Source organism: Columba livia, chromosome 1 (assembly GCF_036013475.1).
Source record: "Columba livia isolate bColLiv1 breed racing homer chromosome 1, bColLiv1.pat.W.v2, whole genome shotgun sequence".
Taxonomy (NCBI): domain Eukaryota; kingdom Metazoa; phylum Chordata; class Aves; order Columbiformes; family Columbidae; genus Columba; species Columba livia.
Window position 1 is genome coordinate 159,639,201 of NC_088602.1, and position 22,781 is coordinate 159,661,981.

Below are 22,781 nucleotides of genomic sequence, written 5' to 3' on the forward strand. Positions count from 1 at the left end.
AAGGAAATGTATTTCCTATATATCCACATATGCAGCCATGGAAACTGCCAGACCACAGATTCATTTTTCATAAAGAAGGAGAAAGATTTTTTTAACCTGCTCAGTACCCTGTTGAATGTTCTGATAGAAATTAATGTATTCCATCCCTCAGGAAAATCTCCAGTTCTAAGGTTAGTGCTGGAGCCGAACTGGCATGGTTTTATGTGTCCGGAGGCTGTAGTTATGAATGTTTTTAAAGGTATTAAATAATTAATAAGAATACTTAAATTATATTTACCAATTGGTTTCTAAATCTGGTTTCCATACAACAGAAGAGGGCTGGATTTCTCACAGGGCTACCTACTGGCTGCACAGAACTGAAATGATTTTTCAAGGAAGGCGATTTGGAATATACTGTCTTTAAAAAAAAACACTGGTACTTCTGGATGCTGCAAAATCAAGACCACTTTGTAATGAGGTTGGGGATTTGGCTTAAGATGTCTGGCTATCGATCTCCACATACAGGTGTCTACAAGTGTACCTGATGCTTAATTCCAAGTACAGACAGCAGAGATTTAGTCAATGAAACAGCAATATTTCACGCAGGGGGCACCGGGTGGGTGCATTAGGGAGCAGCATCACTCACTGAGCTGCAGAGACTGCACTGGGGGTTCAAGCACCCAGTGCTCATGCAGACACCTTGTAGGTGGGCACCTCAGTTTAATGCCAGTTTCACAATAGATCTCTCCCAAACCAACCAAAGCTGCTCTCTGGCAAGTTGGCCCCGCACAGTACAAAGTGTTATCCCTGCACTTATCTCTGAAGAGACAGAGAAGCAGTTCAGGAACTCCTCTCAGCGCCGGCCCCGTTCTGTGTTTTAGCACAGCCTGCTCTCTTAATTTCAAGTTCATGTCATGTCAGACTGTGGCAAGAGGCGTAAAGCCTCACTAAGTGCTGGTCATGTCAGTTTGATCAAAACCACATCAGAATAACAGGAAGAGAGAGGAGCTGGATTATCCTTTTTAGTAGGTGAAGGCATTATTTCAGCTTTGGATTTTAGGGCCAATGCTTTTAATGCTTTGTGGGCTGTACTCAAACCAGAGTCAGCACAAAACAAGTGAAAGCAGCTGAGGTGCTTTGAAATGCTCACCCACGAATCTGTTGACTCATTATTTTCATTTCAGGGTCTTGTCTGAGGAGCAGGAGACAGACATGTTCTGAACAATCTTCACAAGGCATTTGAGGACTTTTCTGGAAGGCAGACAGTAAGGGAAAAAGGTCATGAGATTTTTGACATGATGTGGAAATCGCTGAGAAAGGTACTTCAGCTTCTACCACATCTGGAGCTCTGAAGACCACATTAACACCAAGAAATGGACACCATCTTGTAACGTTCAGCTCTGTCGCTCTGTCCACACAGGCTAAGGCATGCCAAGGGAGCACCGAAAAATCAGTGGTGCCCTAAAGGAAGAACATGAGCTTAGATATCTCACTTGTATACATACAATCTAGGGAAAGTTCTTGAAGGATGGTGCAAGCAGACCCGAAACCTCCTCTTTGGAGGCCATGTAGTGGGACAGTGGTGGTGTTGATGGAGAAGGAGGGAACCACACAAAGCTCTGGCAGGGCCTGCCTGCTTGAGAAGTCAGAGTTGGGAGGAGAAGGTGTTCACAAAGGTTTTGTTTAAACAAATTCGAGGAACTAGCACAGCTAGTAACTGGTGACGGTATGTCCCAAGCCCAAGCATGCCACATCCTTGACCACCTTAAGAAGTAAGCAGGCATCTGGAGCAGGGGCAGCAGCCCTCCTTTTGGGACTGCTGCCAAACTCCTCACGCTAATGCCAAGGGTTTCAGGCTTTAAATTCCCACCAGCTCTCCACACAGACCATTCATTTGGGGGGAGTTTCCCAAGCAGACTTCTCTGGAGAAAATCGTCTTTCTTTCCAGGGTTTAGCATAACGCCAGGGAAGCGGACCATGTAAACAGTCTGAGCCTCTGAATGAAAGGAATGCAGAGAGGAACGGAGATGAAGGACTTGAATGTAATTCCTGTAAACAAAACCATCAGCTTCTTTTAAATTAAACACATACCTATCTTCCCACCGCTTCGCACACATACGCACAGCAGCTCAGTAAATTCCTGGGAAATACAAGAGGCAGTCGTCTAGCATCCAAGAAAACATCATTGCTTTATGCTTTGCTTAAGGAAATGAAATTTATGAGAGTCTAAAACCTGTACTGTTATGAGGCTTTGCTGCTACGTGACAGAAGTCCCAATGCTGCAAGTCAGACGCCAAATGCATTTAAAAAATTCATTAGACTTCACAGTACAGTTTAAATGCACCTTACATATTTGATATGTTTTAAAAAAATGCTCACACACACACACATCCTGCCCTTTTTTAAAAAACGACAGCAAAATCAAGAATTCTGCAAGAGGCACTTGGAAGCAGGAATAACCGCAAACACAGAATTTATGTGACATTTTGCATATGCAGGTAAGTTGATGAAGAAGGGGACAACAAAGACCATTTTGACGGTTATGAAACCTTAGTATGACCATTTCATAGAAGCAGTTATGGTGGTTTGTGGTTTTTTGTTTTGTATTAAGCTCTAAGGCCCTCATTAGTTGCCATACAGGCTACTGTGTAGTATGGAAATGCCACCAGAAGATGTCAGGCACGGAGCGTGAGCGGGGGCGATGCCTGAATAAGCCAAACCCACAGAAATAAACACTCAGCTGAAAAGCATTTGACGGGCACAGATGTCACTGCTAATACTGTGTCAGTACTTTGTCCTCAAGGAAAATGCCAATGTGGGAAAATAGATGCTGTAAAATCTCAAAATTAAAAGTAAAAATACCTTTCTCATCTCTTCTTACTAGTTCACGTAATGCTTCAGAAGAGCAATTCGACTAAGACTTGAATGCTTCAAACCAACACACCTGCCTATGTGTTGGGGTATACACATGCACAACTCTGGGAACAAGCACGACATGTTTGATACGTGCTACAACAACTTCCTGAAGCTAAAATTAGTGTATTAGACTACAAAGCCCATAATGACTGAAGAGGCTCCAATGCAATTAATTAGAACTGTTTTATTCAAGAAAACAGAGTGAATTGTGCTTGACTGTTGCACTTTCTCTTTCCACAGGTTCCCTTTCAGGGTACTCAAGGGAAGATATTGATTACTAAGAATAGAACTGAGCTCAGTATATTGCAGACCTAAAGGTTTATGACATTTAAGATTACAGTGCTTATCGACTCTTTGGCTTTTGCTCTCACTACAAAAGATTTTACTCCAGTAGATTTTTATTACTTCTTTTCCATTTCCTTATACCCATCCATAATCTTTACTGAGTACTGGGATGACAAATGGGGCAATAACAACCCACCTCTGTGGATTCATTTCTGTCCTGTGGCTAGTGCTAGGCAAGCAGCAACTAGTCATCCGTCTGAAGACATTCTGAACTAATGTAATCTGCCAACTTTCAGATGCTGGATTGCAAGTCTTTCTTTTTCTTTTTCTTTTTCTTTTTCTTTTTCTTTTTCTTTTTCTTTTTCTTTTTCTTTTTCTTTTTCTTTTTCTTTTTCTTTATTTTTCTTTTCCTGTTTCTTTTTTTTTCTTTTTCTTTTCCTTTTCCTTTTTCTTTTCCTTTTTTAATAATAAATGGTCCTGCAGAAACAACAAGAATCACTAGTGCTTTATCAGGCGTAATACCCTATAGATTTGAGACTATGTGATGGAACTGTTTCGCCTTCTAGCTGGCAATCCCCATGTGGTTCAGGTTCACATAAAACCAAGAAACAGAACAGTCTGGATTTCAAAGGAAGAACCAGTGACCTTTTTCATTTCCCCAGGACAGAACATTTTGCTGTCCCAGCCTTCAGCAAAAGGCAGGGTGGGGGTTCTATCTCCAGCATTAAAAACACAAATAAAGCCAAGCTTACAGTAAGAAATTACTGTATTTAAAATGTTCACAGCCTTACAAATAAGTAATAGTTACTGGAAGTTATTTACAAGTGTATACTAATTCAATTGCCTGGGAGAGGACTGTTCACTTTAAGGTCTAGAACAGAAGCAGCTCCAATACTGCAATTTCATTAATGTTTTAGCTTCCTGTAGCTGTAATTTTGGCACACGCTGTCCATACCTCTCAGAAGTTGATTAACTTTATATTTCTTGTCATTTTGTTTCACTTCAGTTGAGTAAAATCAAGATAAACCACACCTAACTTGAGTCGGATTCAACCACGCACCCCTATCTGCCCCATGCCAAACCAGCCTGGAATTATTTAAAATCTTTACTCCATCTACTGACCTGCAGGACTGGAATTCGTAATGGGAGTTCATAACTAACACTGCAGGTCAAGAGAAGAATGTTGAAAATGGGAGACAGTAAACAGATCGGCCAAGAGACGTGACTTCATCCAAACTCCGGCTCCTGAGGAATCCGGAGGCTGGGAGAGCCACATGTGGTGTCCTCGCACACCTTCAGGCTCCGCTTCTAAGAGCTAGGTAGAACTGCTCAAGTTTATTTTATGAACTGTATTCTGTGAAATGAAATGACATTAAAACGTTCTGTATAGGAGGAAAGGCAGATGATTAATTTGTATTCCCCTTTGAATTAAATTGGCACTTGAGTCATCATCTGGGCAAAACAACGAGCCCCACCTCTTCCTTCTGAGAAAAACTTACCAAGTCCCTCAATTAAAAAGCAGTCTGCTACCTTTTAATGAAGATAGCATTAAGCTCCTTTAGGTTTGGGGTTTTTTGTTGTTACTGGTTTTGTTTTGCTACTTTTTACATAGCTCTAGTAGTTCTATAAAGGTGTTTAGATGAGGTTCTTAGGGACATGGTTTAGTGCTAGGTTATGGTTGGACTCAGTGATTCTGAGAGTCTCCACAAGTTTTCATTTGCGATATTCTGGCCTCTTCAGGCCTTGTGAAATGACCTGGCCTCCAACAAAACAAGCCTTCCTGTCCCATTTCAGATTGAGAATTCAAATGAAGAGCCTCACTACAAACAGAGCTGGACATCTGGATGTCACCAGGCATCTTATTCTCTTACCGTGTGTCAGGGTAGGGAATCCCTTCACGCCCAGCACACAGCTCCCCTTCTCCCTTACCTTGTCCCAAGGGCAGTCACAGGGGTCTGCTGGATCCCTTTTCCCTTTCTGCAGGACAGGGGCTTTTCACGTCACCCCCCCATTTAGATACGTCCCTTTCAGACTTACCGGAGGAGGAGGAAAATGTGATACCTTACATGCAAGGCAGCAGTTTGCCACCAGCTTTTCTTCTTTTTCCTTGCCCAGGCCTCTGCTCTGGCTCCCTCAGAAAGCTCAGAAAGCCATCTAGTCTGCTTTCTCCTGAAAGGGCAGATTGCTGAACGGGCTTCTGATTTAATTCCCCAGCTGGCTGCTTCCCACACTGTGATTTTTTGATCCCAGCCTTTCCCCCTTGCCCTGCAGTATTTGTACCTTGAGTCCAGCTCAGAGCAGCCCCAACCAAGCCCAGCCCAGCAGAGGCTGCAGGCCAGGTCTCTGAGAGGCAGCCGCCTCAAGAACTAAACAGCTGATGGGAAGGTCTTGATGGAGAGATCTAAATATCTCTTATCTAAAGAGTAACTAGGCTACTGAAAACAAAAATGCTGGTTTAGGATGGAGTTCATAGCATCTGTTGTATATAATCTAGCATGTACACAACCCAGTAATAAACTGGATAGAGATCCCGTGTCCTCAGCAGCAAGTCAGAGAACAGGGCAAAGAGAGTTATCAGAAAGACACCATTAATTGTCCAGAGAGGTTGGTGTTTCAACCAGTTTGAGTGATTTGAGCAGCCTGTGGTCAAGCAAGCTATGGGATTTTTCTCTCCCCTACTCTTCATCGCTGCATCCAGCCTGGTCCCTCCTGGGCCTGACATCCTTCTCTAGTCACCGTGCTTGCAGACGCAGATCTCATAAACAACTTAATACCTGTGGTTTCCCAACTGTGGGCCACAAATCACATGTCCTTCATCTACAGAAAGCTGGCTGGCTCTGTCAAGCTGACTCTACTCATTTCACTTGGGGGGAAAAAAACAAATGAGAAAAAAATGTACTGAAGAGAAAAATGGATTGTACAGTTGTATCTGTCTTAAATTACCAGAAAAGGAAAGAAAACCTAATAGAGAGACAAGCTAGAAACACAGATGCTTTCCTACTGTTGCTTTTCCATGTAAGCATTTTCTGTAATAGCTACAGAAGGAATTATGCAATCCTGAACAGATCCTCTATTTAACATGGTTATATCTGGGAGGAAACTTGGGAATTAGTTTTTGTTCTTGTACAATGAAATTACTTGTGGTGAGACTGCCCTCTTCCTGGCTCTCTGGCATACAGCTCTCACAGGAGGACTGCATGGTGACAAGGGAAAGTACATGGAGACTAATTAATCTTGTGTTGCATCTGGTTTTGATTCCTAATTTAGAAATATATTAAAAACAGATTCTAGAATGGCCATCCAAAGTTCTGGGCATGTTTTCCAAAATATCCAGCTCTCCAATAACACTAAAACCCATTAAACCACAGTCTTAGCAATGATCGTCAAATCCACCTCTCCCCTTCTAATAAATAACTTTTTCAAATCCTTTCCCTAACATTTCACTTGAAAGGGAAAGGAATGAGATGTGCTTACAGCATCTAGACAGCTAAAATATTAGTTCTTTTGAATACTAAACATGAGTTATAAAACACAGAAAACTTCAGAGTTGAGGAGTTCTTGTGGAAAACCTTACACTAAGAGATCTATTCCCTTTACAGAAAAATAAAATCTCTTAAATACAATCAGAATCCTTCTACAGCAGATGAGAGCTAAGAAAGGTAAGCTCTGCTGGCTTTAAATGCACCTGGTGCTATGAGTGGCATCGTGGCATTTCTCCTTCCTTTTGAAGAATCTTTTCAAAGGACTAGATGCTGCCCAGGTTGGTTGGTTTGTTGTTTGTTTGTTTTAAACACGGAGCACAGAAACCACTCCACAGTAAGACCATCCCGTGCTATCCTTTAGTTTCCCTCGCAGACCCTACTCTTACTTTGCTGTGATTCAAAGAACAGGTTACTCCTGGTAGTGACACTGGTCTGTGGAGTTTGTGGTGTTCTGTCCTTACTGCTGTTACTCATAGTCAAGTTCCCTCCTTATTCAGTGCAAAATCCCACCATAACCACTCTGTTCTGCATCAACTGCCCTGTAAAATCTGGCTGGTTCTTGCAGGGTTTGTGGACTCCCAGCTTTCTCTACAGCTCCACCACAGCAGTCTCACTCAGCCAGGAGCAGGGATGTACCCACATGGCGATTCCAAGGAGAGCCCCAAAGAGTCACACAGTACACACACACTCACAGCTGCTGCTCACAGCTCGCTTCTGCTGAGCCACCTTCATCGCCTGCGGGGAGTTTGACTCAGTGATACGCAGTAAAAGGATAAATATTTTTTCAATTACATGTGCCAAATACACTTTCAAAATATATCTGAAAATATGTAATAAGTTTCAAGCCTTCTACTGCGACCTTCGCCAAAAATTATATAGGCTTAACAATAGCGTATGTATATATATGCATCTTTGTGTGTGTGTATATATATATATATATATATATATATATATAGTTTTTATTTTTAATCAGCTGAAAACTGACAAAAGCTGTAGCCTTTAAAAGCTTATCTGCCTGAAAAGGAAGAACCTCCCGGCTCTCACCTTTCACAGCCCATAGTCTGGATGCCTTTCTGGTTGACTGCTGTTATTTTGCTGAGCGCTGGGACAGGCTGTCTGCTGGCAAGAGGGCTCCAGCCACCCTCCTCCCGCCTTTGTTTCACAGCCTGTCTGCAACGTCCCGCTCTCTGACCCCACTCTCTGCCCCTTTCTGCTTCCTCTGCACCCCATCGCTCTGTCGCACCAGAGAAATAAAAGGGAAGACAAAATTGGTACGCATAAGGACTTGTTTTTAAATGATAATGTTTTCCACAGGTTCAGCACAGCCTAGCTACTGTGATAACTATTCCCATGCCAACGTATCAACCAAACAGCATTGCCTTTTCCCCTCCCAAGCCAAATACCATCATCTCGTACAAATACACTCCATGCAGGTGTGCGTACCAGCGCCTCGGTCCCTACCTGCCATCCGGCCTGACCTTTGCTTGCCTCCCCATCTCTCGCCGACACACCCTAAACTCTCGCTCTTGACACACAAACAAAACAATATACTGTAGCAGACCTGCAATGAAGTCGACCAGCATAAAAAGCGTAGTCAGAAACGTGAAAAAATAAAACACCCAGCCTTGTCCCCGACTGGGTGACACTGAATTTGAAGCAGAGGCCTGTTTTTCCCGGCCTTGCAGCGGCCCACCCCAGGGTTGAAATCCCAGAGCCACGTCCATAAAAAATGTACACACGTACTCAGTCTTTGCGACTCACCAGGCAGAACATGACTCACTCGGAGCTTGTGCTTAACAAGAGCGTTTCCTTTTCTATTTTGGAAATAGGCCTAATATTTAGTTATATTCTGTGCTCATTGGGATATTGTTTTACAGAGATCTGATTTCATAAGCACCACAAGAAATATTCTTCAGAGCGTCATTTTATCTCTTCTTGCAAGCACCAAGAATGCCTAACAAGCTAAATAACGTAATGCAATGCAGGGGACAAAACAGGGGCAAAAGAGTTCTGCCCATGATTTCAAATTCGGATGCTTTATTCAAAGTGATTTAATTATTACTTAAGAGCTGACTAAAGTTCATTAAAATCCAAAGTAACGCTTGCCAAGATCTCTAAACGGTTTATTATTTTAATTCTTGCATACTGATGAGGAGAAATATGTTTTGTTTCAGTCTCTTTGGTGAGGAGATATGGCGCCTTGCCAGGTTACAAGGAGGAAAAATTCTTCTTGGTGCCAACGCCTAGTAAACTGCATCCTGCGTCTGAGTGCCGCGGTCCTGCACAAGGCAGCTGATAAACCACTAGGTGACTTTGCTCTAAAACCTTCCTGTTTCTCGGTATCGGGACACGCTGTTATTTGCAAAAGAGCGGCGAGAAAAACGGGTAAAAATGTTAACAAAGGAAGAGCAGAGGAGGAACATGACATTTTGCCAATTTGCAAATAAATGGAAGCTGATTCATCCTGTCGGGTGGCTTTTCGTATCAGCACTCGGTTAATGATACTGCCCCGAAATATGTCGGTTCAGCTGTCTGGCTGCAGCAGCTTAGTGGGCAGCACAGCGATTCATCTAGTGCATGGCCCCAGAGAGGAAAAAAACCATACACTAAGTGCTTACCTATAGCTGTAGCTCCCTGCATAGGTACTTCAGTTGTTTACTTTCTGCAATCACACAGCTCTGGCTGCAGCATGGGGCCAGAAAAGATTGCTAATAGATCCAAATGTTGAGTATTTGGCAGCATCGACAGAGGCATTTCCTGTACCCGCCAGCTAAGTGGTTTTGCCTCCGTGGCATTAGAAAATGAGTGAAATACACAGAACATTCCAAGTGCAGAGGTAAATAGTAATCTGTTGGGATAACCTTCCTTAGATCTAGAAAGTAAACTGAACTATATTTCATCTTAAGCACTAAAAATCTCAACAGGTATCAATAAGGTACGAGATGACAGAATAAAATTAGACGAAGAAAAAAAGACAATTACACTCATCTACCATCTACTGAAGGAGTCAGATGAGATCTACTTGTCTTTGTTTGAAGTGTCAAAAGAACTAATTCAACACTGTTAAGAAAAAAGGATAGCTGAAGTGACAGACCTGAAAAGCTTGAGTTTTTCTTTACCTATAGATTAGATAGAAGCACAAAAGCAAAACACCTGAGAAGTCCATCCACATCTTCACTTACCTACAGAACAGAAAGCCAAAGATGTCAGCTTTATCCATCCATTTCAGCAACACACTTTTGGAAACAGGAGTTTAGTTTCTACTTTGAATAACTCTTGGACCTCTCATCTGACCTTACATCCAGTTTACAACCTCCCTGTGGATCTCTGTTACCAAAATTCAGGACAGTGTATTACTCTGCGCTACGGAGGTCCCTGTGAACACCCGCCGGCCACCGCTGCCTCTGAACCACTGAACATTTGCACTTCTTATTACAAATCCCAAATCACAATCCAATTTCTTCTACTGGTGGAGTAAGTTACCCAGTTATTGCCAGGAACAGTTTCCAAATATCGGAATCCACTCCCACAGAAGGAAGCCAGAGCGATTCTTTCTGCTCTCAGCTGCCTCAGCTACAATATTAACAGCATTAAAAAAGTCGTGTAAACTCAATGGACAGGTTGCCAAACAAAAAGGATGTGATTCCTATGCAGAGAGTTCCTCAGTGGAGAGCATGCTTACAGAACTGCAACAGCTGCTTTATAAGACTGATAAATAAGAAATATAAATAAAAAGCACCTCTTTTGAGATCCTTACCCAGTTCTGGGCTTTTACAATTAAGTGCAGCCAGAGGAGTATCCTTTTCCATGCCGATCGATCAAAACAAAACATATGAATTCTCAGTGAAACAGATGAAGAAAGTGAGTAATTAATGTTACTGAATAGTAAAGTAGGAAAATGTAAACAATGTTTTCTTTTACTTAATTTTTAAGTAGTTTTAGGTATTACTTATAATATACTTAATTAGCACTGCACTTCTTGCAGGAACATGAATTTAAAGCCACCAATTTTTGGCTTAAAATTTTTAGTATTAAAAAATGATGCATCATTACACCAGCAGCAAACTGCTAATTCTAGTTAGCATCTCTTGTAACAAAACAGTTAATATTTCAAGCAAGTAAAGCTATTTAAATGGATGTACGGAAGCACCTCAATACAAAGGTTTTCAGTTCTAAAATATCACTCTAACCTTGTAAACATAACCCTGTGATATACAGATTTGTAATAATTTTAAGTGTTTTTAAAAATTCATACAAGCACCACCACTTTAGACCAGACAGGCATAGTGAATTACATTTAAATATACTTAATGACTTAACTCAGTAAAAAGGGGCTCCCACCATATCCTGAGAATCGGCTTTATCACATTTCCGCTAGAGATGTTAATGCCTGGGGCAAGCCTGACACATCCCCAAAATCATCAAATATACTAACTGACGTTACCGCAGTAGTACCACAAATGATGCAATATTTGAAAAGCAACGTCCAAAATTTTTGCCTACTCATCTACAGCCTACCACGCTCTAGGAGAGATACGATCGAAGCTGTGATTTTAAACAGGAATTTGGATTTCTTCAAGTGTGGAAAGTCTTCTCTTTCACAGAATCACAGAATGACAGGGATTGGAAGGGACCTTGAAAGACCATCTAGTCCAACCCCCCTGCCGGAGCAGGAACATCTAGATGAGGTTACACAGGAATGTGTCCAGGCAGGGTTTGAATGTCTCCAGAGGAGACTCCATAACCCCCCTGGGCAGCCTGTTCCAGTGCTCTGTCACCCTCACTGAGAAGAAGTTTCTTCTCAAATTTAAGTGGAACCTCTTGTGTTCCAGTTTGAGCCCATTACCCCTTGTCCTACTGTTGGTTGCCACCGAGAAGAGCCTGGCTCCATCCTCGTGACACTCACCCTTTATATATTTATAAACATTAATAAGGTCACCCCTCAGTCTCCTCCAAGCTAAAGAGCCCCAGCTCCCTCAGCCTTTCCTCATAAGGGAGATGCTCCACTCCCTTAATCATCTTTGTTGCCCTGTGCTGGACTCTCTCCAGCAGTTCCCTGTCCTTTTTGAACTGGGGGGCCCAGAACTGAACACAATATTCCAGATGTGGTCTCACCAGGGCAGAGTAGAGGGGAAGGAGAACCTCTCTTGACCTACTAACCACTGCCCTCCTAATACACCCCAGGATGCCATTGGCCCTCTTGGCCACAAGGACACAGTGCTGGCTCATGGTCATCCTGCTGTCCACCAGGAGCCCCAGGTCCCTTTCCCCTATGCTGTTCTCTAATAGGCCATTCCCCAACTTATACTGGAACCTGGGGTTGTTCCTGCCCAGATGTAAGGCTCTACACTTGCCCTTGTTATATTTAATTAAATTTTTGCCCGCCCAACTCTCCAGCCTGTCCAGGTCTCGCTGGATGGCAGCACAGCCTTCTGGTGTGTCAGCCACTCCTTGTCCAAGCTGGGTGTCATCAGCAAACTTGCTGACAGTGCACTCTATTCCCTCATCCAAATAATTGATGAATATATTGAATAATACCGGCCCCAATACTGACCCTTGAGGCACTGCACTAGATACTGGCCTCCAACTAGACTCCGCACCATTGACCACAACTCTCTGGCTTCTTTCCTTCAGCCAGTTTGCGATCCACAATGTTCTGTGGATTTTCCATGTTTTTAAGTATTTGTGCAAAGCAAATAAAGGGCTGGAGATCACATTTTTCTCGTAAAAACAGTATATTGCTGTGATAACCAGAATCATTTTTAGTTCCTTATAAAATAAATTAATTCGGCTTGTTATCCTTTTCTTGTTGAAAACTGTGAAAACAGTGTTGGACAAAACATAGATTTTCTTCACCCTGACACACTTATTACTCTCCCTGATATTCCATCCTGCACAGTCTCAACCCAGGTATTTTCTCATATTTTTCTCCCTGTCTTCAGTCACCTTCATAAATCCTAGAATCTGGAGAGTGTAAATTATAAATGGTCAGTTTTTTCTCATAGAAAGCCAGAGTAATACAATTACAGGAGGTTTTAAGTGATATTTTATGACAAAACTATAGTGAGCAGAAGCAGTTAAATGGGAAGAAAGAGTGATTCAGTTGGGAACAATTAGCATTTTCTATATAATTGCTTCACAGAGAAATATGAGAGTTATTTCTAGAGAGTCTCAACTTGCAAAGCTTCAGTGGTTTTATTGTCCCCACCCATTAAATATATTTGGTAGCTGGCTGTAACCACACTTACACTGTTGCAATCAAAATTTTAAACTCCAAAATGCATCATTGTTGTAACGAGCCTCCAGGCAAAAGCAGAGATTAACATTTCTGAGGGAGAGAAAAAACAAAGATTTCATTCCAAAGGCTCTCAGACTACAAAACCTGATTTCCAGACAGTGTCAAGATGCCAATTATCAAGTTGCAGTTTTTTCAAATAGAATCTTGTGCAACAGAAAAGCACTGTTTTTCTTTTAAGTTATGCTTTGGGTTCTTAGAAAATACCCTGGTACAAGGGAAGGACAGGAGTTAAAGCTGCTTTGTTGCATGAGATACGCAATGGCTTATTGAATGAGCCCATAATACCTAAATACCTTCAGGTCACTTCATCAGGGGAAAGCCATAAAAATTGCTTCAGTTCCTCTCCCTAAAAGACTATGCAGAGATGAAGTTCTCATTTTTGCTGTCACCAAATTATAAGTGCATCTTTTTGCTATTTTAGAAAGCATGGAATTAGTTAGCTGTAACACCTCAAGAAGTCAACAACAAGAAGATCAATTATAGAACCAGTTCATCTTCAATAGTATTTCTGTTTACCAAAGGCAGATCAGTAGCACCAAACAAGCATATATTTTCATTACCTCCCTTATTAAAGAAATTCCAGATATCAAAACAAAGTTTGATACCTATGCTATTTAATATTCTTTAAAATTTATAGCATATTGATTGAAAATCAGCATAGACGTGGATTATTATCTCTGCAATATCGATAGGGCTTTTATCTTTTGTTATCTGTAACAGATCTTTACCGCGTAACAAATACCTGTAAGTCAAAGGCATTAATTAAGCATAATGAGGATGGCAGCTTTTACCTCAAAGATTCTAAAACTTATGCAATTATTGCCAAAGTTCACTGTTAAATCTCTCAGCAATTAACATCACTGACACACTTCTTGAAGAAAGGCTAAAATATGAACAAAACAGAAAGAGAATCTCACTTTTCTTACTCACATTCACAACATCCACTACAATCCCATCACTACATACTAACCACGTTTTGCACAGTTTGGCCCAAACCAGTAGAAAATGTAAGTCAGACATTTCTAGAACTCTGCTGTTAATCTTTGCTATATTAAGCAACTTTCAGGACTTCAGTGTGCAGGGACTATTGTGTTCCCCAGAAGCCCATTAGTAACTACCAAGCTGGTCCCTCAGAGACACTGCTGGGTTTTGTCATTTTAGTCAGATTTTCTTTAACCAGGAGAACAAGGACTTAAGAGATTTCTTTTGATCATAAAGCCCTTAACCCTCAAATCTGCTCCTAGAACTTTTCCAAAGACATTTATCTTCTAGTGTCTGTTAAAAGAAGGCCTGGAGGTTTTGAGTTTGTAGGTACCCCCATCAGACTGTAAAATGAGCCCAATTTAAAGGTGTTAAGATTAAAAAGTCTTCACTGGAGGCCGCAACTTTCACTTCAAGAAAAGGCCTAAGGGACTTGACGTTGCCCAAGAAACTGAAGCACTGATTCTTTACATGGTATAGAAGACTCCACCCCTTTCATAATAAAATACTAAATACATGTAAAATGCTTAATATTACTTCAAATGTCTTGAGTGAATCCAGAAGTTGCCAGTCAGTTTTGCTTAAACAGAAATCCCTACTGAGACACCAGCAAGAGAGACTCTGGCTACAGGCTGTGGAATGAGACCTTGCTGCTCCAGGGTCGCCAAGGGAAATGGGAGCATCAGTTCCCGCACCCAAAGGGTTGTCACCACTGGGCTGGAAGCTCTCGGCTGCCAACCCGGAGGTGTTAGTGGAAACCCATGAGATCTCCATAGAGAATTGTGCAATTTGGGACTGTTAGATACACATCAGAAAGATATATCCCTGTTGTTTGCTCCTGCCCAAATGCTGTCCATAAGTCAACATCACTCTCGCATGTGATATTCCTACAAGGTTTCCTTCTCATTTCTACCAGTGGGAGACTAACAGAAATTTTTATGGTATAACTAGGCCATTGGATCACCTCAATATCCACATCAATATTCAGTCTCTCTCAAAACCGTGGTAAGTTCTTGGTGTCCCAGAACAACTTGCAGCTGCAGTACATTCCACAGTGTAATTCTTCACCAAATGAGAAAATTTTCTCATACAAATATTTGAGGTCTGTATAAGAAAGGGAAAAATCCAGCAAAGAATAGTTTCATGGACATTGTTACACTGTATAGGTACCACTTGAAGGTTCTAGAAGAACAAGGAAAACAAGATACAAAAATTACAAAAGAGAAAGGAAGAGACGTGCTATGAAAGAAAAATTAGAACATCCACAGGAAAACAGAACAAGTGCTAAGATCAGGTGTATTTTGTACAGCAAGTTCAGAGACTACAGGAGGAGCATGGACCAGGCACTTCTGTACTGGGCTGAAATTTCCCAGCAAGACTGAACAACCTAAAATGCCAAAGGCAAAAACTGAAGGACAGACTTTTGTATTTCAAAACAAGGTCTGACAGCCACAGGGCTTTCATAAAGGAAGTCAGTTGTAGGAGTAATAGTCCTAAACTGAATTCACCTAAAATTTTAAAATTTACCAAGTGCAAATGCTCATAGCATCCTTATCCATAATGGTATCATGGTGTTCAGTGCCTGGTTTCTTATGGTATTTATGTTTTGAGTTGTTTTCTTAAAGAGTTATTATCTCACTGGTATTTACCGAGGATCCACTTGTTTTCATTACATGTAGCCTGCAGGTCGCCTTTAATGATTCTGCCTGCGCAGGAGAAGAGAACATGCATTCATATAGAAATTTCAGCAATCAAATCTATTCTGAAGTCACTTCATTTGTAGAAGTAGCACTGTAACATCTTTCGGTACATTTTCCCGAGAAGGGCTGTACTTGAGCTTTGAAGTACAGGCAAAGGTCATTTCCATCTAATTCATGGGAGGATACTCGCTACATTCCCAAAGCAGACAATTAGTGTGGTGAAAATACGCAGATTTCTCTCTTGTGTGTGTGCAAACACAGGCACACTTAAAGAACTGAAACTCAACGTAAAAATAATTCTAGCAGTTAGTAGGACAATATTAATTATCTTTAAAACACAATAAGTAGCCAGCCTGGATTAAAAATACTTCTGTTTTATTTGGACAAAGGCACACAGTCTTTATTGTTAGATTAAACACGTATCTTTTACCTGCAACAGTAAGAATCTCAACATCATTTTAAATCTGATATCACAAACAATATCACAACTAGTCAATGTTCAAAACTAAAACGGGTATCTAGTTATTTATAGCTTAATGATGCTTCAACTTTCTAAATGCATAAAATGGATATTTTTTTAAAAAGACTCCACATTATGAGACTATTTTCAGTGGAAAACTCAACTATCATAACTTTTCCAGAACAGAAAAAAATCACAACTAGCCCTGAACAAGAACAGTTACACCAGAAATCCAGAAATAAAGGCAAAAAGATTAAATTAACAAGGTAATGTACATCTGCTACAGTACGAGGAGAAACGGTAGACAGAGATCTGCTACAGTACGTCAACATACTTGGAAGATCATGAATGCTGCTAAAATAGATATCAAAGTCCTTTTTTGTCCTGGATATATAAAGTAGTCCTAAAGAAATGTTTAATAACAGAATAAGAAATACTTCTAGAAACACTAGTGTCAATACCTTCTGCATGTATTGACACCAGAATGATTGGCATGGAACAGATCTGTAGTGAACTTCTTCTGTAGTGAACTTCTCTATCAAATTACACGACAAGATCCAGAAGTCATTTGTTTCATTTTTAACAAAACTTTAAAGTATAATCCTTAGCCCCTCAGTCTCAGCAGCTACATGCACCAGCATAATTTTTTAAATTGTACTAAGTCATGGCTTGCAATGGTATTTTCTCCAACTAAAGTATTTGTTTCTTATTAATAATGTTAGATGTTTTTCACTAATACTGATGCAAGTGGACCGATTCAACTGACATCTTCATAAAGGGTCTGAGCCCAAGAAATACTGGCACTCAGTCATATGTCAATGGCATCCATAGTTATTGCTCATGTATTTGTTTCTCAATAATTAGCTTTCCTTTTGGCTACTAATACTGATTTGTTTCAATTCAAGCTGGAAATATTCACAAAGAACTTACAGAAAACCATAAAATAGCTGGAGTCACTCTAACTGCTCTCCTAGCAAAATGTTAAGAAGTAATTTGATCTCCAATATTCCCTTTGGTCTCTCTTACAGTAGCAAGTCTCCAAGCTGTAACGATACCAGACAAGTTGAAAAGAGCTTTGATGTAGGTTAATCAGTTGTTTCCAACATACTAAAACCCCTATATATTTGTAGTGCTTATACCAATCACAAATCTTCCCACAGGTAATTCTCAGTACAACTGAATTAAAAAAAAATAATCAAAAATCATTAGGTTATACTCGCTACTTTGGACATTATTGATTTATTTCTTGTTACCCTCTTTTCTCACTCCACCTCTCAAACTCAGAGCCAATCTAACACAGAAATAATTAATCTCCGAAGATGTAAACACAAATCTGGTAATTAACCAAGACATTTTCGCTTTAAAGACAGAAAAAACCTCTCATTTGCCAACACAGACGGGAGTCTTTCCGTTAATATATACATTAAGTAACACTGAACTTCAACATGGCAACTTTGTTAAAAAATTAAAAATGAACCATTTTGAATTTCCTTGTAAAAATCACCAGCATTTTTATATGGTCGAACTTCTTTAGGGAACAAATGCCACAAAAATTAGTGTATATTATCAATTATAAAAATATTTCTGCACAATTTTAACCTTCAGCTCTGGATGTAGTATACGTTTTCTATACAACAGTATGTGACTGTAACAGGAGTATCATTGTGCATTATCAAAACAAGAATCGTGCTGCTCGTTATTAAAGTATTTTGAAAAAAAGGATGCCCTTTTTGCTCTAGTCAATGGGAGTACTTTTCTGTTCAGATTTCCTAGATGACCCAAGTGACTCAGAAACAGAGATGCTAGACCTAAGTGGTTCAGCTTGACTTTTAAGACATGAATGTCTGGAAATCTCCAAGAGACTTGTCTATACAGTTAATATTCCATACTAACACCCCCCACAAGCCCTAGTACATTGATTAAGCCTAGGTACGTTAATACCCAGATTCATTCAGGACTCATCTAGCCTTTCCAAGTGAGGAGGGTTCCCACTTCCAGCATTCTCCCCACTTTTAAATCACACAGTTGAGAACAATCAGTGCGTTGGACTGGCAAGGATGTGGACATGGGTTAGTGAATTGCTGGTAAATAGGAAATTTAACACCTTCAGATCACCTAGGATAAAAATTTATTCTAGGTTTGAGCTTGACTCTAAGAGTACTCTCCTGAAATGAAATGATAATGGCAAGTAACTGACTAGACAATTATTAACATTGTATGTAACACATCATTTTTCCTAGAAACTACTAAACTTCTCCTAAGAGCCTGATAATGTGATAATGAATTGTTACTGACATACTTTTTTCCAAAAAGCCATCTAAATCTTCCAGACTGTCAGCAGAAGTGTTATGCTTCAACATACAATTTATGGTAATTTTTAAAACCATGGAGAGTTTTACATTTATATATAATACACAACAATAATGCCCTGAGGTACTTTATCTGTGAGTTCCCAACAGCTCCTTTGTTCACATGTTCTGCCTGAGCCGTTACTGGTTTCAAATATTTGGAAACTTCACTTGCCAACACCCCTTCAAGGTGGAGTATCAGAAGTACTTCTGCCAAATATTCCTGTCAGCTGGATGGCCTTAGCGCTGCTAAATTTAAGTCAAGACATATGCAAACCAAGAAGAGGTACTACGAAGGCAAGTAATTCTTGTTTATGTTCTTTGTTGTTATTGTTCTTTGGTTTGAAATCTTTTGTGAAATACAGTTTATGAAATATCTCATTTACAACTTCATATCAATATATGTGTGTATGTGTGTATTCTGCATTAACTCCTTAATGATGCTTCGGTATGTTTGACATTCCATGCCATAAATCAGTGTGTATGTTCCTACCTAGTACACAGAGAAGGAAATCAGATTTGCTTCCAGAGAAAATTTCATATTTATTTAGAAGACATACATCTCAACTGATTTTTTATTGCTTCCAATTTTTAATTCCATGACACTGATAAATTAAGGGACTTCATACTGTTATAATGATATTAAAGGCAATATTAATTGGTGTATATCATAGTTGAAGGGCCTACACACCCCCCCCCATACCATTTATACCCCTGAGTAAAGGTTTTAAATGGTCTCCCATGGTTTCTCATCCACTGTGAAGGAAAACATTAAGGCATCCTGGAATAGAAGTCTTGAAGAATACTTTGAAGCTTTGAGAAGTTCCTCCTCATTAGAATACACAAATGCAAAAGAACCTATCCTAGATCCAAAACAATCCAAGGCATTAACAGGAATACCTGGATTTTAAATTTAAGAAACTCTTACAGTGGTTAAATACACATTATGAAAACAATTAGCAAATCTGAAAAGGTGATTGTTACTATATATTGAAGTTGCTTTGAAGTTTTAAGTTAACAAAAACTATATGCATGCAACTTTCTGACACCAAACTTCAAAATGGTTAAGAAAAAGCCTGGACTCTTCAAAGTGTCTTCATTTTTAGTGTCCTGACTCAAATGACATTTATTCTGATCAGGAATGAAAAATGAGCTGTACTAAGACAAAATAAAGTACAGGAAATGTCAGTCTAACTAGAATTTTAAGAAGAGAATTGTCTGTGGTCAATGTAAACCGAAAACTCTGCCTACTATCGTGTTATAGAAGAATCAGTACACAGCCATAACTGCATTGTAGCATCTAAACAGACACTTTTTAAACAACTTGTTAGTTTAAAATCAAGGATAAAAGGTTTTCTTAAATCATTTGATGTTTCAAAAGGGTATGAATCACTTGTGTGCCTCTGCACTCCATTATATACAGACATTTTCACCCAGCTTAAAAAATGAAAACATGGAAACCCTCAGATTGGTTATGATCACTACAAATTTCAAGGTGACAACTTAAGTAGAAGAGTATTGCAAACCTGTCTTTGCTAAAATGAAAGCTCCAGGCTTTTTTTGAATTCTCAACACAGCAAACAAACTTCCTGTCTGACAGCAAACTTGCATTTCAGCTTTAAAATAAACTGCAGTGCACAACTTCAAGATGATTCTAAGAACTTATTAATGCTGATACCACAGGTGGTTTATTGTTTTTTGGTTTTGTCTTTTTTTTTCTTTTTTTTTTCTTTTTTTTTTTTTAATAAAATCTCTGCTTCCTGCCAGAATACTGTTATACAGAAAAAAGAAAGCTACTCTCTACTACTGTCAGTCTTTCAGATACGATAAAAAACCTCAATGTACAAGAGTTTCAGAGCAAGGAATCAATCTGCAAAATGTTATACATCAGTAATAAGGCATCCACTTTACAGCTGCTTAAACAAAAATGAAATTTTTACCAAAATATATATTTTGGATCTGTGTAAACAAAGCTTATACGTATTGCTCCCATTCATTTAAAAAATATACACCCATGTGGACTGAAAGTGACCTTGGTGCTATGAATTTTAAATTACTGTAATTTATCCAGATGTAGCCTGAAGATAGAAAACCCAAATATTTTTGAATGTAATATTCCAAAATATGTCCAAAATTTTCATTATTCTTACATGAAAAGCAAGCTAAAAATATACCCCAGATTTGATGCCATTTCATTGAATGAAGAAGAAAATACTATGAAAATAAACATTCATCTCGTTTCCTAACAATAAATATAAACACAGTTATTATAACATACTGCAACACAGGAAGTATTACTATATTGACCTTAATGTTCAATCAGTAGTTTTTAAATCTTTCCTCATTGAGGCTTGAATCTTCTACCTTGTCAGCTGTCCAACAACTTTTAAGAGGGTTTTATTTTCTTGCTTCAATTGTTCATTTTCATCTTCTATATCATCTAGGTCCTGTGAAAGGAAAAAGCCATAAATACAGGCCATAAATACAAACTCTCAATTAGGTGCAACGGGAATTTAGAATCTCAGCTCTGAAGTGAAGAAGTTGGGAAGAATTAGTGTCACAGTAGCTACTCTTTAATCTGTTAAACCAGACTTTTTCCAAGTGTTACTGTAATTACAAAATATTAATGTTATATTCACATGTACAAGCACCTTTAAATGGAAACATAATCAAAACTGAAGCTACAGCAGGAATTAATGCATTAAGAAACCAAAATAGGATGCGTGTGATTATTTTTTGGCATATACGGAGATGATATTAGTCAGTTAGTGCTTCTGCTCCCCAGACTCTGCTTGTCCGCAAGTGTCCCACTCACATACACACATCACTGCTTATTACTGCAAGACAACCTGCTTTGTGTGTTAAATCGAGTATCAAATTTGTGAGAGAAAGTAGTGCCTGAACAGGCATTTTGGAACCTTTGTCTAAACTGCTACTGAAAGAACAGATAGCACACACAGTAATAATGGGTGTTTAAAATAGATTGCTCCCACCCCAAATGTCTATCCCTTTTCCACCAGTTACCATATTTACCCAGTTTCCATTGCACTTCTTCACTTCCTACCAAATCTTTTCAAGCTTTTAAAGTGGAAACCAGTCAAATTGGCTGCTTAATATAAGCAATACTTCAGTAAAAATAATGTTACTGTACCAAAAAACCCATCAAAGAAACAGAATGAGAATGAAAAAATGAAGAAACAGAAGAGTGACCTCAATGACAGCACTTTTAAGGAGGAAAATGAAAGGGAGGCAGAAGAGGAAGAACCAGGAATCTCGTTACTGATCTTAGATGCCCTTGAGTGTGGAAAACCCTACTGTTGCCATGCTGGATTAAACATAAAACAGTAGAGAAAATATATTCTCTCTCTTGTTCTTTCAAGTTCTTCGAAAGTGTTTGACATAAAGAGCCTCCTGTCTCGTTTCTTTCTAGTGGGGCCATTCCAGAAGTGCACGCTAGAGCTGTTGTGTTTAATCAATACAATGATCTTCAAAAGCCTCTTCAGTTTGCCAAGCCAGAATCCAGAATTGCAATAATTTGCAATTATTCTGTTGGTTTTCTAACGGGGAATCAAGAAATCGCCAGCAGAAATTCCTCTTTGCCTCACAGATGTAATGCTGCACCACAGGATGAATGACTTCCAGGAAAAGCATTTGACCACTCCGACATAACAGATACAAGTGACTTAAACATCTAAACATGAAAAGTTTTGGGGGATAGCTACTATAAATACAGTTTACTATGTAACTGTATGAAACACACTCGATTTTCTTTCTTGTGCAGTTCAGATAAATAATCAGATGGAAGGGACAACACTTTTTCAATAAAATGTTATTTTTTTTACTTCAGCATTTATAATACTGTGTTTGAACTTGTTATTAAACCTAGCCATCAGATGCATCAATTAAAGCTTACCTAAAAACCTTCTGCTTAAAATACCTGTAATTTACTCAAAATATTAAGTTTGTGAGATGTTTAAGCTACAAAAATAACATTCCAAAGATTATTACAAGTAAAAGTTCCTTGACTATGAGCCAGGAAAAATATCTACTGCAGTTTAAATATCTGCAGAAACAATGGACGGAGAGATGCAGGTGTTTTTTGCCACTCTGAGATTTAAAGTTTCTTATTCAAAATTGCAACACTAATTCATGCTTATTAGTAAAAAACATGCAACAGCAGGAAAGCTTGGCCTTCACATACCAAAGGAACCAGCAACTACACAACTGACACTAACTGGATCGTAAATCCTCACTGACAGATTCTCTCCAAACACCCATTTAACTAAAATGACATCTTAGTGAGGTCAGAGATGACCAAGTGTAAACTAGTCG

The 22,781-nt window shown here is 39.4% G+C and overlaps 1 protein-coding gene across 3 annotated transcripts in view; it reads right to left on the bottom strand.

Annotated features, from left to right (window-relative positions):
* Positions 1–15,999: 15,999 nt before the first annotated feature.
* PAWR (pro-apoptotic WT1 regulator) overlaps positions 16,000–22,781 on the bottom strand; it is an 82,802-nt gene continuing 76,020 nt past the window's right edge. For all 3 annotated transcript variants that reach the window (XM_065041336.1, XM_065041324.1, XM_065041329.1), the window contains exon 7: positions 16,000–20,896. In XM_065041336.1, coding sequence (XP_064897408.1) covers positions 20,810–20,896 — 87 coding nt within the window. In that variant the 3' untranslated portion in view covers positions 16,000–20,809. The remainder of the gene's footprint in view (positions 20,897–22,781) is intronic.